Genomic DNA, 14,267 nt, shown 5'->3' with positions numbered 1-14,267 from the left:
AGGCCTCTCACACAATGCGCCTCTCTCACTGTGGAGAGGTGTGTCCGTTCAAACACGAATTCAGGATTAAGACTTTTGCTATTTTGGTGCAGCAAAGGCAACTTAAAAAAAACAAAAAACTGTGTATATATAAAAAAAACTGCAAGGGTGGTCTTTGTGGAGAGGTTAAATTAGGATCTGAGAGTCAGTAAATTGCCGACTTTAATATGCATATATGCTTAAGCCTTTTTGGGGCATGCACTTATAAGTAGAGCCTACTGTAACTGATAACTGAGTAGACTTTTAGCTAATCAAAAATATATTTATTAGCACACGTCATCCGATCAATAACAAGACACAGCAGTACAGAAATCCCAAAGATGTCTCCCGGAGAACTTTTTTTTTTTTTAAGAGATTTTATTTAATTATGTAAAAAAAAAAAAAAAAGGAATAAAACGTGGCAATTTAAGGCAAAGACGACTACAAAGACGCATTACTTTTAAAGTATGTTTTGAATTGGAAAGTTCCACTCACATTTTTTTTGGACAAATCCCAAAGCTTCCAGCCTGGATTCACTTGATTCTGACTTGTTTTGTTCTCAGTTTTATTGTCCATCTGGAGAGTTTTTTTCCCCCCGACTCTGTTCCCCTCATGTCTCTCTCTCATGCCTCAATTTGACATTTGTTTTCGTTTCTGCCCGCTCGCAGCATCTTCTCACAGAAACTCTGATCGCTTAGTGTGTTTCGAGTACAGATGGGAACTGTTTAGAATGAGATTACACAGGGAAATGAATGGATGTTGAGATTTTAATATAGTTAATCAGGCAGCCACGACATTCACATCAGCCTCAGCAGTGCGTTGTGTTCTGTTAATTGTTTGCATGCTATAGTGAATATTTCCTGCTGAATATCAGCCTGTTGGCGTCCTGATGAGCATGCTAGCGTGGCTGTAGACTCTTAAACAACATTTGAGACCTGATTAGATGTTCTCTGTTGACTTGAGCGTTGTTTAAAAAAAAAAAACATGGCAGCGTTTCTTCTTCTCGTGATCCTTCACACTGATTGTACGTTCACTGTGGTTACCCTTGTCCAGATGTTGTAGGATTTGGATTACAAGCCGCTGTCCAAATCTGTCACTTCACAGTATGTCCTGATGATAAGTGTCCTTAAAATGAGAGTTGTAGATGCGGCCATTCCTTATTTCATCTTATACGCACTATGAGGCAGAAATACCATAAAAAATAACCTCAGATGCAGCTGTGGAAAACTGCTCAGGGGTCAAGTTGCCGACAAGTTTTGGTTAAGGATCAATTTTCATGCTTGTTTCCAAACCTCAGTCACCATTGGGTAAACTGGAAAATGACCCCGGTTTAGCCTCAGCCTCACCCTGGAGAGTGGAAACTGTCCTTCCTCAGGCCAAAAACACAGTTTGAACTGAAAATGGAAAAGAAGAAGTCGGGACTTTCTTAACATTTTCTTTTTCTGCCAAGACGAGGAAATGTTTTTTTTTTTAAATGTAAATGTCAGTGGCAGATGAATTGTCACTGGTTTACTTCAGGACATGCTTAGCCAGTACTGAGTATTCACCGTGTTCAGTTCAAGATTCTCTAAACAACATTGGTCATTTTATATAAAGTCTTCTACAGAGGTCTGTGTATTTATATCGAAAATATATCAGGAATCAGTCAGATCTTTAAATCACATTTTATTATCTGTCATTCCCAGCATTGAGATCGAGGACTCAGAGGCGGTGGGCATCTCCAATATCATTTCCAACCTGATCACCATGTTTCCTCGAAGTACGTTAACGGCATTGCCCAGCGAGCTCTTCACCTCATTCATCAACTGCCTCACGCTGCTCACCTGCTCGTTTGGACGCAGTGCTGCCCTGGAGGAGGTGGTGAGTAATAACACCTTCATCTGCCTCCCAAAAATCAGACCAGTGTGTATCAATCAGTGTGTTTATGTTAAGGTATGTCTTCATTTGTTAGTGTTTTGGAATGGATCACTCAGATATTGTTTCAATGAAATACTGTGATGTGTGAAAATTTCTCATCTGGTTCGACTCCAAAGTTCTTGCACTCCAGAAAGTCTCACGAAAAGCTGCAAAGTCTGTCACTTGTACTCGACGTCCAAGCGTTGAATAAAAAGTCCCTCTTTCTTTCCTTGCTCAGCTGGATAAGGATGACATGGTTTACATGGAGGCCTACGACAAGCTCCTGGAGTCGTGGTTGACGCTCGTCCAGGATGAGGAGCATTTTCCTCGCGGCTGCTTCGTCCAGCCGGCAGTCCAGGTCTTCAACTCATACATCCAGTGTCACTTGGCTGCTCCTGACGGCACCCGGAACCTGGTAAGACTCTTTTTTTTCTTTTTTTTCTGCATATACAGCTAAGTTTCCCTTCGTCTGTGATAAACAGTGTTTTGCTTCCCAATCCTCAGTCAGTGAACGGCATATCGTCTCACGATGAGGAAGAGATCAACGAGCTGCAGGAAGACGACAGAGAGCTGTTCTCTGATCAGCTGTCCAGCATTGGCATGCTAGGACGAGTGGCCGCTGACCACTGTATCCCCCTGCTCACGAGGTAAACCGTGTGAACTTCATAATGCGTCCTTTTGTGAGCGCTCCATCAGACACTTTCTGCAAGCTGACTGTCTTACAGAACAGTTGTTTGTTTGAGTTTTGTGACTGAAAACCTTCATAAAGATCCATCCATGGTTTGCATTATTATAGATTCGCTCCAGATTCAGTCTCATTTTGGCTGTGTGAAACAGTGTTTGTGTTTCCCGTGTTGACTCTGGTCTCCTGACCTCATCCCGCAGCCTGCTGGAGGACCGGGTGACACGGCTCCACGGTCAACTCCAGAGGACCCAGCAGCACCTCATGGCCTCATCTGACCCTGGATCAGTGGACCGCAAAGTGCTGGACGACCTCTATGAGGACATCCACTGGCTCATACTGGTCTCAGGTCAGCAGCAGGACATCAAACTGTTTGTTTGTGGTTTTAAGGGTTTGGAACACATGAAGATTCAGGACTCAGTCAGCACATAAGCCGTTCATTCCTCAGGAAGACATGGTCGTTTGCTCACTGATGTTCCCTTTTGTTGCTTCTTGCACACCCGTCTGTTTACTTATAACATTTAACTTTGAGATTAAAAATGCTAAAGTTGAGTTAGTACACGACTTCAACTAGTTTTCCTGCAAAGCATTGGAAAATCATTGTCGGCCCATGAAAGGCTTCACACAGTGTAGAAAAACAAACGCACACACTGAGGCGCTTTGAAAAAGTTAATTAAAAGCCTTACGATGTGCAAGAATATGGCTGTTTATAGTGTTTATAAACGACTTTTCCACTGCACTGTATTCCACTTAACTGACTTTATTTGTGGAGAGAACTCCACCCGGTTTTGTGGCTTTGTTTTAATTAAAATATTGTCTGAATCAGCATCGTTACAGACATGCAAAGTAGTTTTGCACATTGCTCACAGTTTTATTTACCATTTAGGCTGTGTGTCTCTGAAAGAGCTGCCTTTTAAAGAGGAAATCTTTATTTTTATTATTGTTTTTTTAATGTTGGGTTTATTTGTGGGGTTAAAAACGGACTTCATGCCTTACCATTAAGAAACATTGCTGACTCGCACCTGTACATGTTGAGCTGGATACTAGAGCTGCAACTCAGTTCCTCAGATTCATATTATTTTTTGTCCATAAAATGTCTGAAAAATGCTGCAATAAGCTGTAATTTTTGCATATAAAATGACGTTAATTTTCTGTTGATCAGTCAACTAATTGTTTGAGCTCTAATGGGTCATACCTAGAGTGATGGTGATCTTGTCTTTTGGGAACAAACTAAAAATCAACATCTGCATGTGCGCGCTCTGCAGGGTATTTACTAGCGGACGACCCTCAGAGTGAAACCCCGTTGATCCCCTCAGAGGTGATGGAGTTTTCCATCAAACACTCGACAGAAGTGGACATCAACACAACCCTGCAGATCCTGGGATCGCCGGGGGAGAAGGCCTCGTCCATACCGGGCTGCAACCGCACAGACTCAGTCATCAGGTACTGTTTGTGTTTTTATATGTTTGATAGGAAGTTTTTGTTTTGATTATTTTGTGCTGATGTGGCTTGGACATCTTTTTCTTATATTTTTGTCTTCTGAAATTTGGACCAGTAAATATAAATGAGTTTGTCTTGTAGTAATTGGAAACAGAATGCTTTATAGAAACCCTGAATTTCTCAAATTTCCAGGAATGTAGGTGAATGCTTTTCTTCTTAAAGACCTATGTGCAGGGACCCTTTGGGAGGAGGAACTCTGAAGTTGTGTATTTTTTCTGCAGGATTTGTGTCACTTCAATCTTCTTCTATGACTTGTAGATGTTTTTTTCTTATTGCCAAGGGTTCCTGAGCCTTGTAAGCTATTTTTGTTTTGGTTTGAAGGCTCCCTATGGACTGAGACTCCTGCAAGCCTGTCAGACATAACACTTACCGGTGTGCGGCTTTGACAAGTGGAAGGTCGAGGGCTCGAATCTCCAAACTCATTAAGAAAATATGTGTAGGTAGTGCGAGGAAACAGGAATGTGAGCTTCACTCGCTCTGACATACAGTAGCTGTTTTTCCGTCACCATGAGAGAACTGTGAAGGTCTCTGAATTCGCGTAGCAGAAGAATGTTGAACATTTGTGAATATATATACAGTATGCAGCACAGATTAAGGCAGACTCGAGGTCCAGACAAACTGCTATCAGATGGCTGTATTGTGAGTGCTGACATTTCTCTGTGTCTAGCAGTCCTTGGATGTTGTGACAGCCCGTCTCACTTTACCAGTCAGGCCCCCATAAAACTGTCCCAGAATAGACTTCCTCACTGTCCGAGGCTAGTTAGATTTCTATGTGTTGTCACGGTTATTGTCCTATAAAGCCAAAGGTGGGTTAGATCCTTCACATTCATACTCAAACACTGTCTGAATGTGCAGACAGTAAAACACGGTAACAAAGAGCCCTCTCACTGTGGTTTGGATTGAATGATTTCAGGGCAACTTGCAGTGTGTTTGATTCTGGATGGCACACTCTTAAATTCCCTCAAGCACGCACACGTGATAAAACACAGCTTAATAAAACTGACACTGCTATAACATGGACTCATTTTCACATAAACCGGACAAGACACATGAAGACGTGTCCTTCACTGTTCTGAACCTGAATCCCCTAAATAGACAGTGTAACCTCACAGGCACCAAAACTAAAAGCAGATTTGGTCACTCGTGAAGTCAAACATGTCGATGTCGGACAAAAGAACAAGAGAGTTGACCATCTCAGCTTGGAATCTTGGATGTTCTGACGTTTCGTAGACGAAATGATTGATCAGTTAATCACACAGGGCGGATGAAGGAGTTGTTGATCAATAAAAAAACATATTTTCTAACTTTCAAAACTTCTCTTCAGCCAGCACTTTGTGTCGAGCAGAAATGTCTTTATGATGACTGCACCTTGTTTGAAGCACTACCTCTCTTGTTGCTGCATCGCATTCCAGTCAAAGAATTGTTGTCACATAATGGGTGTCGTACAATGGCTTCCTCCCTGTGCAGCTGCCGAACATGAGCGCACGCTGAAAAACATACGATGAAACGCACTCTGGATGCAAAGAATATCTGTCTGCCGTGATCAGACAGGATTTATTTTTCATCAACAATTACTGCTGCGGCCCCGACAGTATGTGGCTGTGGTGATGTTAGAAATGGTTCACGGCGTGCGCGTGTGTGTGTGTGTGTGCACGTGTGTGCATGCGTGTGCAGATTATCAGAGTGACGACAATAGATAGTTACAGCAGCCAGTGACATTGTTTGTTGAAGGTCATCGAGCCCCTGTGTTTTCTTGTTCATTATGTAGAGGTGTGTGTGTGTGTGTGTGTGCGCGCATAAGAGATGACAGCAATGACAGAGGATTGCAGAGACGAGTGGCTGATGGCATCAGGTTTCCTCACGTCGAGCGGACGACCCCGGCTCCGTAAATGTCAGCGTGGTTTTGTTTTGTGCAAACAATGTGGAACTGTGCGCTGTCCTCGAGTGAGGAGGGGCGGACCCATAAGCTGCTTTAAGCCCCTTTGTCTCTCTGTCCTTTTATATACTGTGTGTGTGTTGTTTGTGTGTGTGGGTGCGTGGACTTAACTTTGAGAAGCCCAGTTTTTCACACACACAGACAAAGGGTCATGGAGATGATATCTACAGCACTAAAGTTTGATTGTAGGGAGAGTGATCTGACCTGAAATCGATACCACAGTTAACTGTCGCGTTTCCCTCCATAACAATAAATGTTGCCGTGTTATCATTCACACCTCTGTGTCCTTGTGTACGATATTCTCTCGTCTAAAATCAACAAGGCGTCGCTCTTATTTTGACCTGAGCTTTTCCACATTAACAGACCATGATCACATGGCATGAACACAAACAACAGAGATACAACACAGTAATGACAACGACGGCGCCCAGCACAAATTATTTGCAGCAGAAAGATGTACTTTTTTATGTTATCGCTCTGTTTAGCTCTTCATCTCGACCTTGTTTGTGTCATTTAATCTATTTCACTCTCATCCTTCCTTTTGACCTTCTCTTCTCTTCTCATGTCTCCACTTTGTCTATCCTGCCTTCTGTTCTTCTTCTTGTTTTGTCTTCTCTCCTCTCGTCTTCCTTTTCCATATTTCATCTCTAAATCATACTGCTCTCTCTTGTTTTGTTTTTTTCCGTCACAGGTTGCTGTCAGCGGTGTTGCGGACGTCAGAGGTCGAGTCCAGGGCAACGAGAGCGAGTCTGACTGAGCTGCTGAGCCCACAGATGGGAAAGGACATCGTGTGGTTCCTCAGACGCTGGGCCAAGACGTACCTGCTGGTGGACGAGAAGCTCTACGAGCAGGTTTGCGGCTTCTCTCATGTTCAATCCTCTACATAACATCATTCATATAAAAATCCAGTGCGTCTCTTCCCCTCACATCTCATCGCCCATCCTCAGCTGTCTTTATACTGCACACTGCAGTAATAACTTTTCCCCGTAAAAGCAATAAACCAGATGTTTTTCCTTCAACTGGCTCATCTTTTTTTTCCTGCCTTCCCTCAGATCAGCATGCCCCTGAGCACAGCGTTTGGTGCAGACACAGAGGGGGCCCAGTGGATTGTGGGATATCTTCTAGAGAAGGTGATCAACAACCTGTCTGTGTGGAGCTCGGAGGCTGAGCTGGCAAACGACACGGTGGAGCTGCTGGTGACGCTGGTGGAGAAGAGGGAGAGGTGAGGACAGTGACGCAGGGCTGCCACAATGATTATATCATCATTTGTAAGATTATTGAGAGTTTTATTTTAGAACTATTAAGTTCAAAAGTACTCTAGTCAGAATGTTGTGCATTTTTGGATATGATCATCCGTGCACGCAGATGTTTTTGTGGTTTACTGTAGTCAGATCAGATCCACACTGCCGACTCTAACACACACTCTCTGCCTCCCTGTGTGTTCAGGGCGAACATCGTGGTGCAGTGTGAGAGCTGGTGGAACCTGGCGAAGCAGTTTGCCAGCCGCAGCCCACCCCTCCACCTGCTGTCCAGCTCCGTGCAGAGGTCTCTGATGAAGGCTCTGGTGCTAGGAGGCTTCGCACACATGGACTCTGACACCAAACAACAATACTGGGCTGAGGTAACGAGAAAAGAGCCAAAATAATTAGTTGATTATTCAAATTTTGATAATTAATGATTGTTTATAAGAAGAACTTTTATAAAAACTTGTGAAACTGATTTGAAAATGTTCGATTCTTTTCTTAGAATTCTATATTTTTGTTTTTTGCACTGTTGGCCAGAATAAAAATCTATTTAAAGATGTCAGCCATGGCTGTGTGAAAATATGACCGTTATATTCGATTCATTTGTCATTTGGCGGGCCGAGCAGTTACATTATTAAAGATTTGAAGTCTGAAAATGACAACAACACTTACAGTATGGAGAACACTGGGCGTAGGAAGGGGAGCCTGTTGCATTGGACAGTAAAATTATGTTATGAATTCAGGCTGATTAAATTCTGTTAGTGCACGTCACACCTCCTCGGCAGCGGAAAGATTCTGACCTGTAAACGATGCATTAAACTTTTTAAAGGGAGCAGAAATCTTACAACAAGTAAAATACCCTGACTACAAACTCACTAAAAACAAGTCCGACATGGCAACACGAGCAGAGGATCAGACAAATCTCCAGGGTTAGTCAAGAAAATAAACGTAAAGAATAAAAAGACCCAAACGTCTACAGAACGGCTCATGTTCATGCTGATCGTAGCCGTGTGCACGCAGTAAATAACTGTTAACTTTCAGTTATCTCTGTAAATAAAGTGGTTCAGGTCGTCTGAAATAATGAACCAAACTATGAATATAATCAAAAAATAGTCATATTGAAGTGCTCTTATCTGATAATAAATAAATTAACTGAATATTTTTGTAGATTATGACTGATGGAAAATCTCCATTTGAGTCATGAGCTTTGTCCTTCTTTAAAAAAAAAAAAAAAACCCATAAAAACATGTCGGTCCTGTTTCGACGTCTAGATCTCTGCAGACTCCAGTCAGATCCAAGGAAGGAGGAGTGATGGATGTAGTCGATAATATTCCCCCGTCGAGTCTTACTCCCGTGTGCATAACACGATCCTTATCGTGATCCTGGAGGCCTTTGTCTTAATAGGCTGACAGCAGTAAATGGGGGTGCAAAGCCACAATGACTCCAGAGTAATTACGGGGGGGTGGACGAGAGAGACAGCAGCTGTTGGCTCCTGCAGCTGCTTTGTCTGAACTTGGATGGCTCCGTTGGAGGAGGAGGAAGAGGAGAGACGAACCCAACAACGGATCAAACACTCCTTTGTTACATCTCCACATTCCTCCTCTTTCCCTACACGAACCAAGAAATTAGTTTTAGAGCGTTTACTCGAGCAACTCGGACTCAGTTTCATACATGTCACAACTGAGTTCAGATAAACCAGTTTGAGCCAGTCAAACGTTCCAGTCTGTTTTCCTGTAAGCTCCCTGACAAAAAGACAAAAAAGATTAGCTGCAAAATGAATGAAGTAACCCACTGAAATGTCTGGAGGTGTCCTGACGGAGAACAGACCACTTCATCTGAACACATCTTACAGATGCTTGTCAAGGCAACAGTCGGCTGTGATTTTTAAATCGAGCCTGTTTCTCACCGTCCATCCCGTCTGTCCGTCCAGGTGCTTCACCCTCTCCAGCAGCGATTCCTCAACCTCATCAACCAGGAGAACTTTGCTCAGATCAGCCAGGAGGAAGCTGTCAAACAGGAAATCGTGGCCACGTTAGAGGCGCTGTGCGGCATCGCCGAGGCAACGCAGATCGACAACGTGGCCTCTCTCTTCTCTTTTCTCATGGACTTCCTGTCCAGCTGCATTGGCCTCATGGAGGTAAGAGCAGGTTGGGAAGTTGAGTTAGATCCACACATAAGGGACCACTGAACTGAAGACCAATGTCACATTTCATCTAAACGTTGATGTTACTTTTGTCGCTCAGGTGTACAGCAACACACCTGAGACCATCAACCTCATTATTGAAGTGTTTGTGGAAGTCGCTCACAAGCAGATCTGTTACCTGGGAGAGGTGAGTGACTCGTCTTTAATGTCCTTCCACTGCAGATAATAACCTTTTTAAATATAAATGCGGTCAATGATAGCCGGCTGTGTTAAAGTCGTAGCTGAGGAAGGTTTGTGACGTCGTCGTCCTCCTTCCTGTGGAACATTCTGTCAGTGTTTGTGATGCAGTCATCTTTATTTCTGAACACATGTTCATCAGTCAGTCAATTCATCTTTGGCTGACTAAGATTGTAATTATAAACAACTCAACAGAACTGTACTTTGTTCGTACACTGATGAGCAGTCTCCTCTATCCAGACTAAGTCCATGAAGCTGTACGAGGCGTGTCTGACGCTGCTGCAGGTCTACTCCAAAAACAACCAGAGCAGGAAGCGAAGTGACGCCACAGCTGAGGAGGACCAGTACCAGGACCTGCTGCTCATCATGGAGCTGCTCACAAACTTGCTCTCTAAAGAGTTCATCGACTTCAGCGACACAGGTGAGCCAGCTGGATGTTTTTGTCTTTCATTATCAATTAAGAGGAAAAATTCAGCCAATTAGTGGAAAACTAATTTTTTTCCCAAACTGTGTTTTAGACGAGGTGTTCAGGAACCAAGACCAGGGAACGCCGGCGTCCAATCGGACGGTCTCAGCAGCCGATGTGGTTCTCTATGGTGTCAACATTGTTCTTCCACTCATGTCTCAGGACCTGCTCAAGGTAAAACCACACGGCATGGAGGTTTAACCTTTAGATCCAGACGAGTCCGTCTCCTGCCCTGAATCTATTTGGCTCATGCTGATCTCATCCCTGTTGTTTTCCAGTTCCCCTCTCTGTGCAACCAGTACTACAAGCTCATCACCTTCATCTGTGAGATCTTTCCAGAGAAAATCCCACAGCTGCCTGAAGACCTCTTCAAAAGCCTCATGTTCTCCCTGGAGCTGGGAATGACCTCGTATCCTCCCACTGTCTGGCTGTGTGTGTGTCCTCAGTGTTTAGTTTATGATTATCAATTTCAAATGATGATTTGGTTTAGTAGTTTTTTTATTTTTTGCTTGTATGTGGAGCTGCCTGTTTGTCCTGTGTGGCTGTTGAAGACAGAAAAAAAGCAGACTGCTGTTGTTTCTGCTCCTTAACGTCTGTGTTCAGGATGAGTTCAGAGATCAGCCAGCTGTGTTTGGAGGCTCTGTCTCCTCTGGCTGAGCAGTGTGCGAAAAACCAGGAGAAGGACACGCCCCTCTTCATCGCTACCCGTCACTTCCTCAAGGTAGAGCACACAGCCGGCCAGTTTCATCTTAACCACATTTAAATGTGTACATGTAATGATAAAGTTCGCCGAGGCAATACACACATGACACGATACAGATGAAACATTGCATGACTTTTTTTTTTTTTTTTTTTTTTTTTGCTCCTGAATGCCAGAAAAAGTTTGAGAAGCACTGAGATAAGAATCCATAACAATAAAGGAACAGTTTGATCGTTTAGGACATCATGTATATTGTCTTTTCAAGAAGTCCCTGTGTCAGCACATAATCCCCTTCAAAACTACAACATATCCGTTTTACAAATGAAAGAAATTATGTGTATAATGAATCTTCAGGTGCTGGTAGGTGTTTGTTTTTGTTTTTTTAATGAACATTTTCTTAATTAATAAATTAGCCTAAACGGCTAATTTATTAATTAGTCCCTCATTAATTAGTTAATTAGTCCCTCAAATTTCTGAAAATGGTGAAAAATGTTGACCAGAGTTTCCCAAAGGTGACGAAAAACTTCAAATGACTCTCATATAGGACTAACAAATATAAACTATTCACATATGAGAAGCTGAAATCAGAGAACTATTTAAGCTCGGATGTAGACTTCTGCTTTATTTTCCCTCTCACCCCGTGTCTTCCATCGTCCAGTTGGTGTTTGACATGCTGGTCCTGCAAAAACACAACACGGAGATGACGGTGGCGGCAGGCGAAGCTCTCTACACACTCGTGTGCCTGCACCAGGTGAGTCAATAACACAGAACACCTGTCGGCATCAGGATCCTCTGGTGGTTCAACCTGTTGAAAAATCTAAAACAAATAATGTCACCAAAAAGGTATGAGAGTAGGAAAAATCAGCTGATCGATCATGTTCACTAAACATCTGGTTTGTTTCTTTTGAAAAATGACCTGAAGGCTTTAGACAAGATTATTTTGTCTGAAACTTGGTTTAAATATGACTGAACATCATGTTTTGAAAAACTCACTAATAGTTTGATCAGAAGTTCATATGAGATTTAAACTCTCTGATATTTTGCATGGACTTATAATTAATTATAATCAAAGATTAGTTTAATAAGTTAGGTCTGACCATCTTAGCACCCTCAGGAGACAGAGAGGTTTTATAAATGACACAAAACGCCCTCTAGTGGCTGGTGTGTGTCACAGCACATAAGCCAGCTTATTGTTTCTCAGCAGGCCTCTCTCCTAAAAAGTCCGATTTCTTGATTCTTTATCATGTATTATTATGTTGACTCTTGCAGTGTTTCTCCGATCAGTGAGTATTAAATGGAGCCAATGTGTTTATATCTGATCTGTTTCATTTGATGCTTTTATTTTGAAGTCAGCAGTAGAGAGATGATTTCAGGTTAACTTATAGTTTGTTATGGATGAATAGTGACCATCCGGAGCAGACGTTTAACAGTCCAAAAAATGTCTCTGCCCTCTAGTGGATAAACGGTTGTCATGGAGACTCTTCTGTTATCTGTGATTCTGGCAGTGCTGTTAAATCTTTGATTGATAGAGTGATGGTCTGTTTTCTTTTCTCTGCGTCAGGCGGAGTACTCGGAGCTGGTGGAGACTCTGCTCTCCTCGCAGAGAGACGCCGTCATCTACCAGCGGCTGGCCGACGCCTTCAACAAGCTGACGGCCAGCAGCACGCCGCCCACCATGGACCGCAAGCAGAAGGTTGCCTTCCTCAAGAGCCTGGAGGAGTTTGTGGCCAACGTAGGTGGCCTGCTCTGCGTGAAATAACCACTGGAAACCGACCCCGCCTCGAATCATCGTTTTTGAAAAGCAACCAATCAAAGACTCACCTGCTTCATCCCCTGAGAACTATGGGTAGAAGAGACTCAAAAACCTCTGAGGAACTCTGTCTCTCTACCTGCTGGGGAATCCATCTCATGCCTGAATGTTTACCCTGTTTCACCTCCTCGGATTTCTTCTTTGTTTTTTTTGTTGTCCTCCCCACCTGTTAGACCCCTGGCCCCGCCCCTTTTCAGCATGGTTCACAGACTTGATGATGATGATGCAGTAACCATGGAAACAGAACTGCAGAGCAGACGAACTCAGTCAGAGGATCCTGCCCTGTGGACTGAAAAGAACGGAGCACTGACCATGGCGACGGCGAGAGCTCGGGAGCAGCAGCTGATGTTGACGGCGTTGTCCCTCCCCCGCGCCCCTCTACCACCTCATGTACCTAGAGGCTGCCAGAGCACGTGCACACACACAGACACGCACACACACACACACACTGAGGGTAAAACGGGTTGCTGTGAGTGAGAATTGAAGACGTTTTTTCCAGTTTTTGTAGTTGACCGTATTAGAGGGGCCATTTTGTTTCAAGATTGCCATGGCGACCAGCTCCTCCCCAATGCACACACACACACGCCGCCCCAATCCTTCCCAGAGTGCCTTTGTTTTGTTGATTGGTGTGTGTGTGTGTGTGTGTGTGTGAATTGACTGACAACAAATAATGACTGTGCCTGTCATTCGCCAAGAATACACGTGCACACACACAAACACACATGTGCGAAATGTTGCCATGACGATAAAGGTATGGCTGGCCTGGCCGTCTTTGGGGATGCTGAACCGCAGCACAGGAGGGCGTTTGTTTGTTTGTTGGCGATGACAGAAAACCAAAATCAGATTGTTTCAACTAAAGGGTGTAAATATATATATATATATAATGTTTTAATATCAGAAATGTATGTTCAAAGACAAAAAAAAACATGACTGAAATATGTTTTTATATGCCAGCAGATGGCAGGAAGAGTTGAATGAGTTAAACATTGTTTGAATTCAGATTAAGAGGGAGCAACTTTCTCTGTGTTGACCTTTGAGGTTTGGTATTTTTTCTCTATTTGGATTGTAGTATTATGTTGCGGCCCCCTCCCTCCCTCCTCCCTCCCTCGCTCCGTCTGGACAGATGAAGGCCCCAGAAGGATCAGGCCTCTTGAAGTTTAGCAGATAAATTTCAGTAGTATTTTTCTACAGCAGCACATCCACCGTATCACTCTCTTCAACACACACTGGATCGAAGCAAAGACTGTTTGAGTTGAAGGACAGCAATAACAAACCAAATAAAAAGGAACAGAGCCACTTGTTGACATTACATTTTGTCGGAGACAGAATCCTCCTCGTTCAGAGCACTATCCTGGTTATTGTAGAATGGCTGTTTTGTTAATGAAGTGTAAAAGTGTACATAAACCTATTGTATAAAATGTTCTGGTCTCTGCATTTTCCTTTACACGTCATGTGTGTGTTGCAATGTCTTTTTTTCTACGTTAGCAATAAAGTTATTGATTATACTTTTTTTTTTTTTAATTCACACAATCATCAATTCATCCGGCAAAGACAGAAGCAGGAGGTAAGTGTCAACCGTCTCATTAATGAAATGGAAACACTGAAGTGCTGCTATTATCATTATTATTATTTATT

At 43.1% G+C, this 14,267-nt stretch overlaps 1 protein-coding gene across 1 annotated transcript in view; it reads left to right on the top strand.

The window, feature by feature from the left end:
- xpo4 (exportin 4) overlaps positions 1-14,050 on the top strand; it is a 50,141-nt gene extending 36,091 nt beyond the window's left edge. Inside the window, exons 9-24 of the mRNA XM_027290838.1 lie at positions 1,704-1,878; positions 2,153-2,329; positions 2,419-2,561; positions 2,800-2,945; positions 3,862-4,039; positions 6,724-6,883; positions 7,085-7,254; positions 7,479-7,653; positions 9,207-9,413; positions 9,520-9,606; positions 9,897-10,077; positions 10,175-10,296; positions 10,401-10,531; positions 10,726-10,843; positions 11,481-11,573; positions 12,384-14,050. Coding sequence (XP_027146639.1) covers positions 1,704-1,878; positions 2,153-2,329; positions 2,419-2,561; positions 2,800-2,945; positions 3,862-4,039; positions 6,724-6,883; positions 7,085-7,254; positions 7,479-7,653; positions 9,207-9,413; positions 9,520-9,606; positions 9,897-10,077; positions 10,175-10,296; positions 10,401-10,531; positions 10,726-10,843; positions 11,481-11,573; positions 12,384-12,581 — 2,461 coding nt within the window. The 3' untranslated portion in view covers positions 12,582-14,050. The remainder of the gene's footprint in view (positions 1-1,703; positions 1,879-2,152; positions 2,330-2,418; positions 2,562-2,799; positions 2,946-3,861; positions 4,040-6,723; positions 6,884-7,084; positions 7,255-7,478; positions 7,654-9,206; positions 9,414-9,519; positions 9,607-9,896; positions 10,078-10,174; positions 10,297-10,400; positions 10,532-10,725; positions 10,844-11,480; positions 11,574-12,383) is intronic.
- The last annotated feature ends 217 nt before the right edge of the window (positions 14,051-14,267 follow it).

The sequence above is a fragment of the Larimichthys crocea genome, chromosome XVIII (genome assembly GCF_000972845.2).
Source record: "Larimichthys crocea isolate SSNF chromosome XVIII, L_crocea_2.0, whole genome shotgun sequence".
Lineage (NCBI taxonomy): Eukaryota > Metazoa > Chordata > Actinopteri > Sciaenidae > Larimichthys > Larimichthys crocea.
Note: the sequence above shows the minus strand (reverse complement) of the source record. Positions and strands in the feature narration are given on the sequence as shown.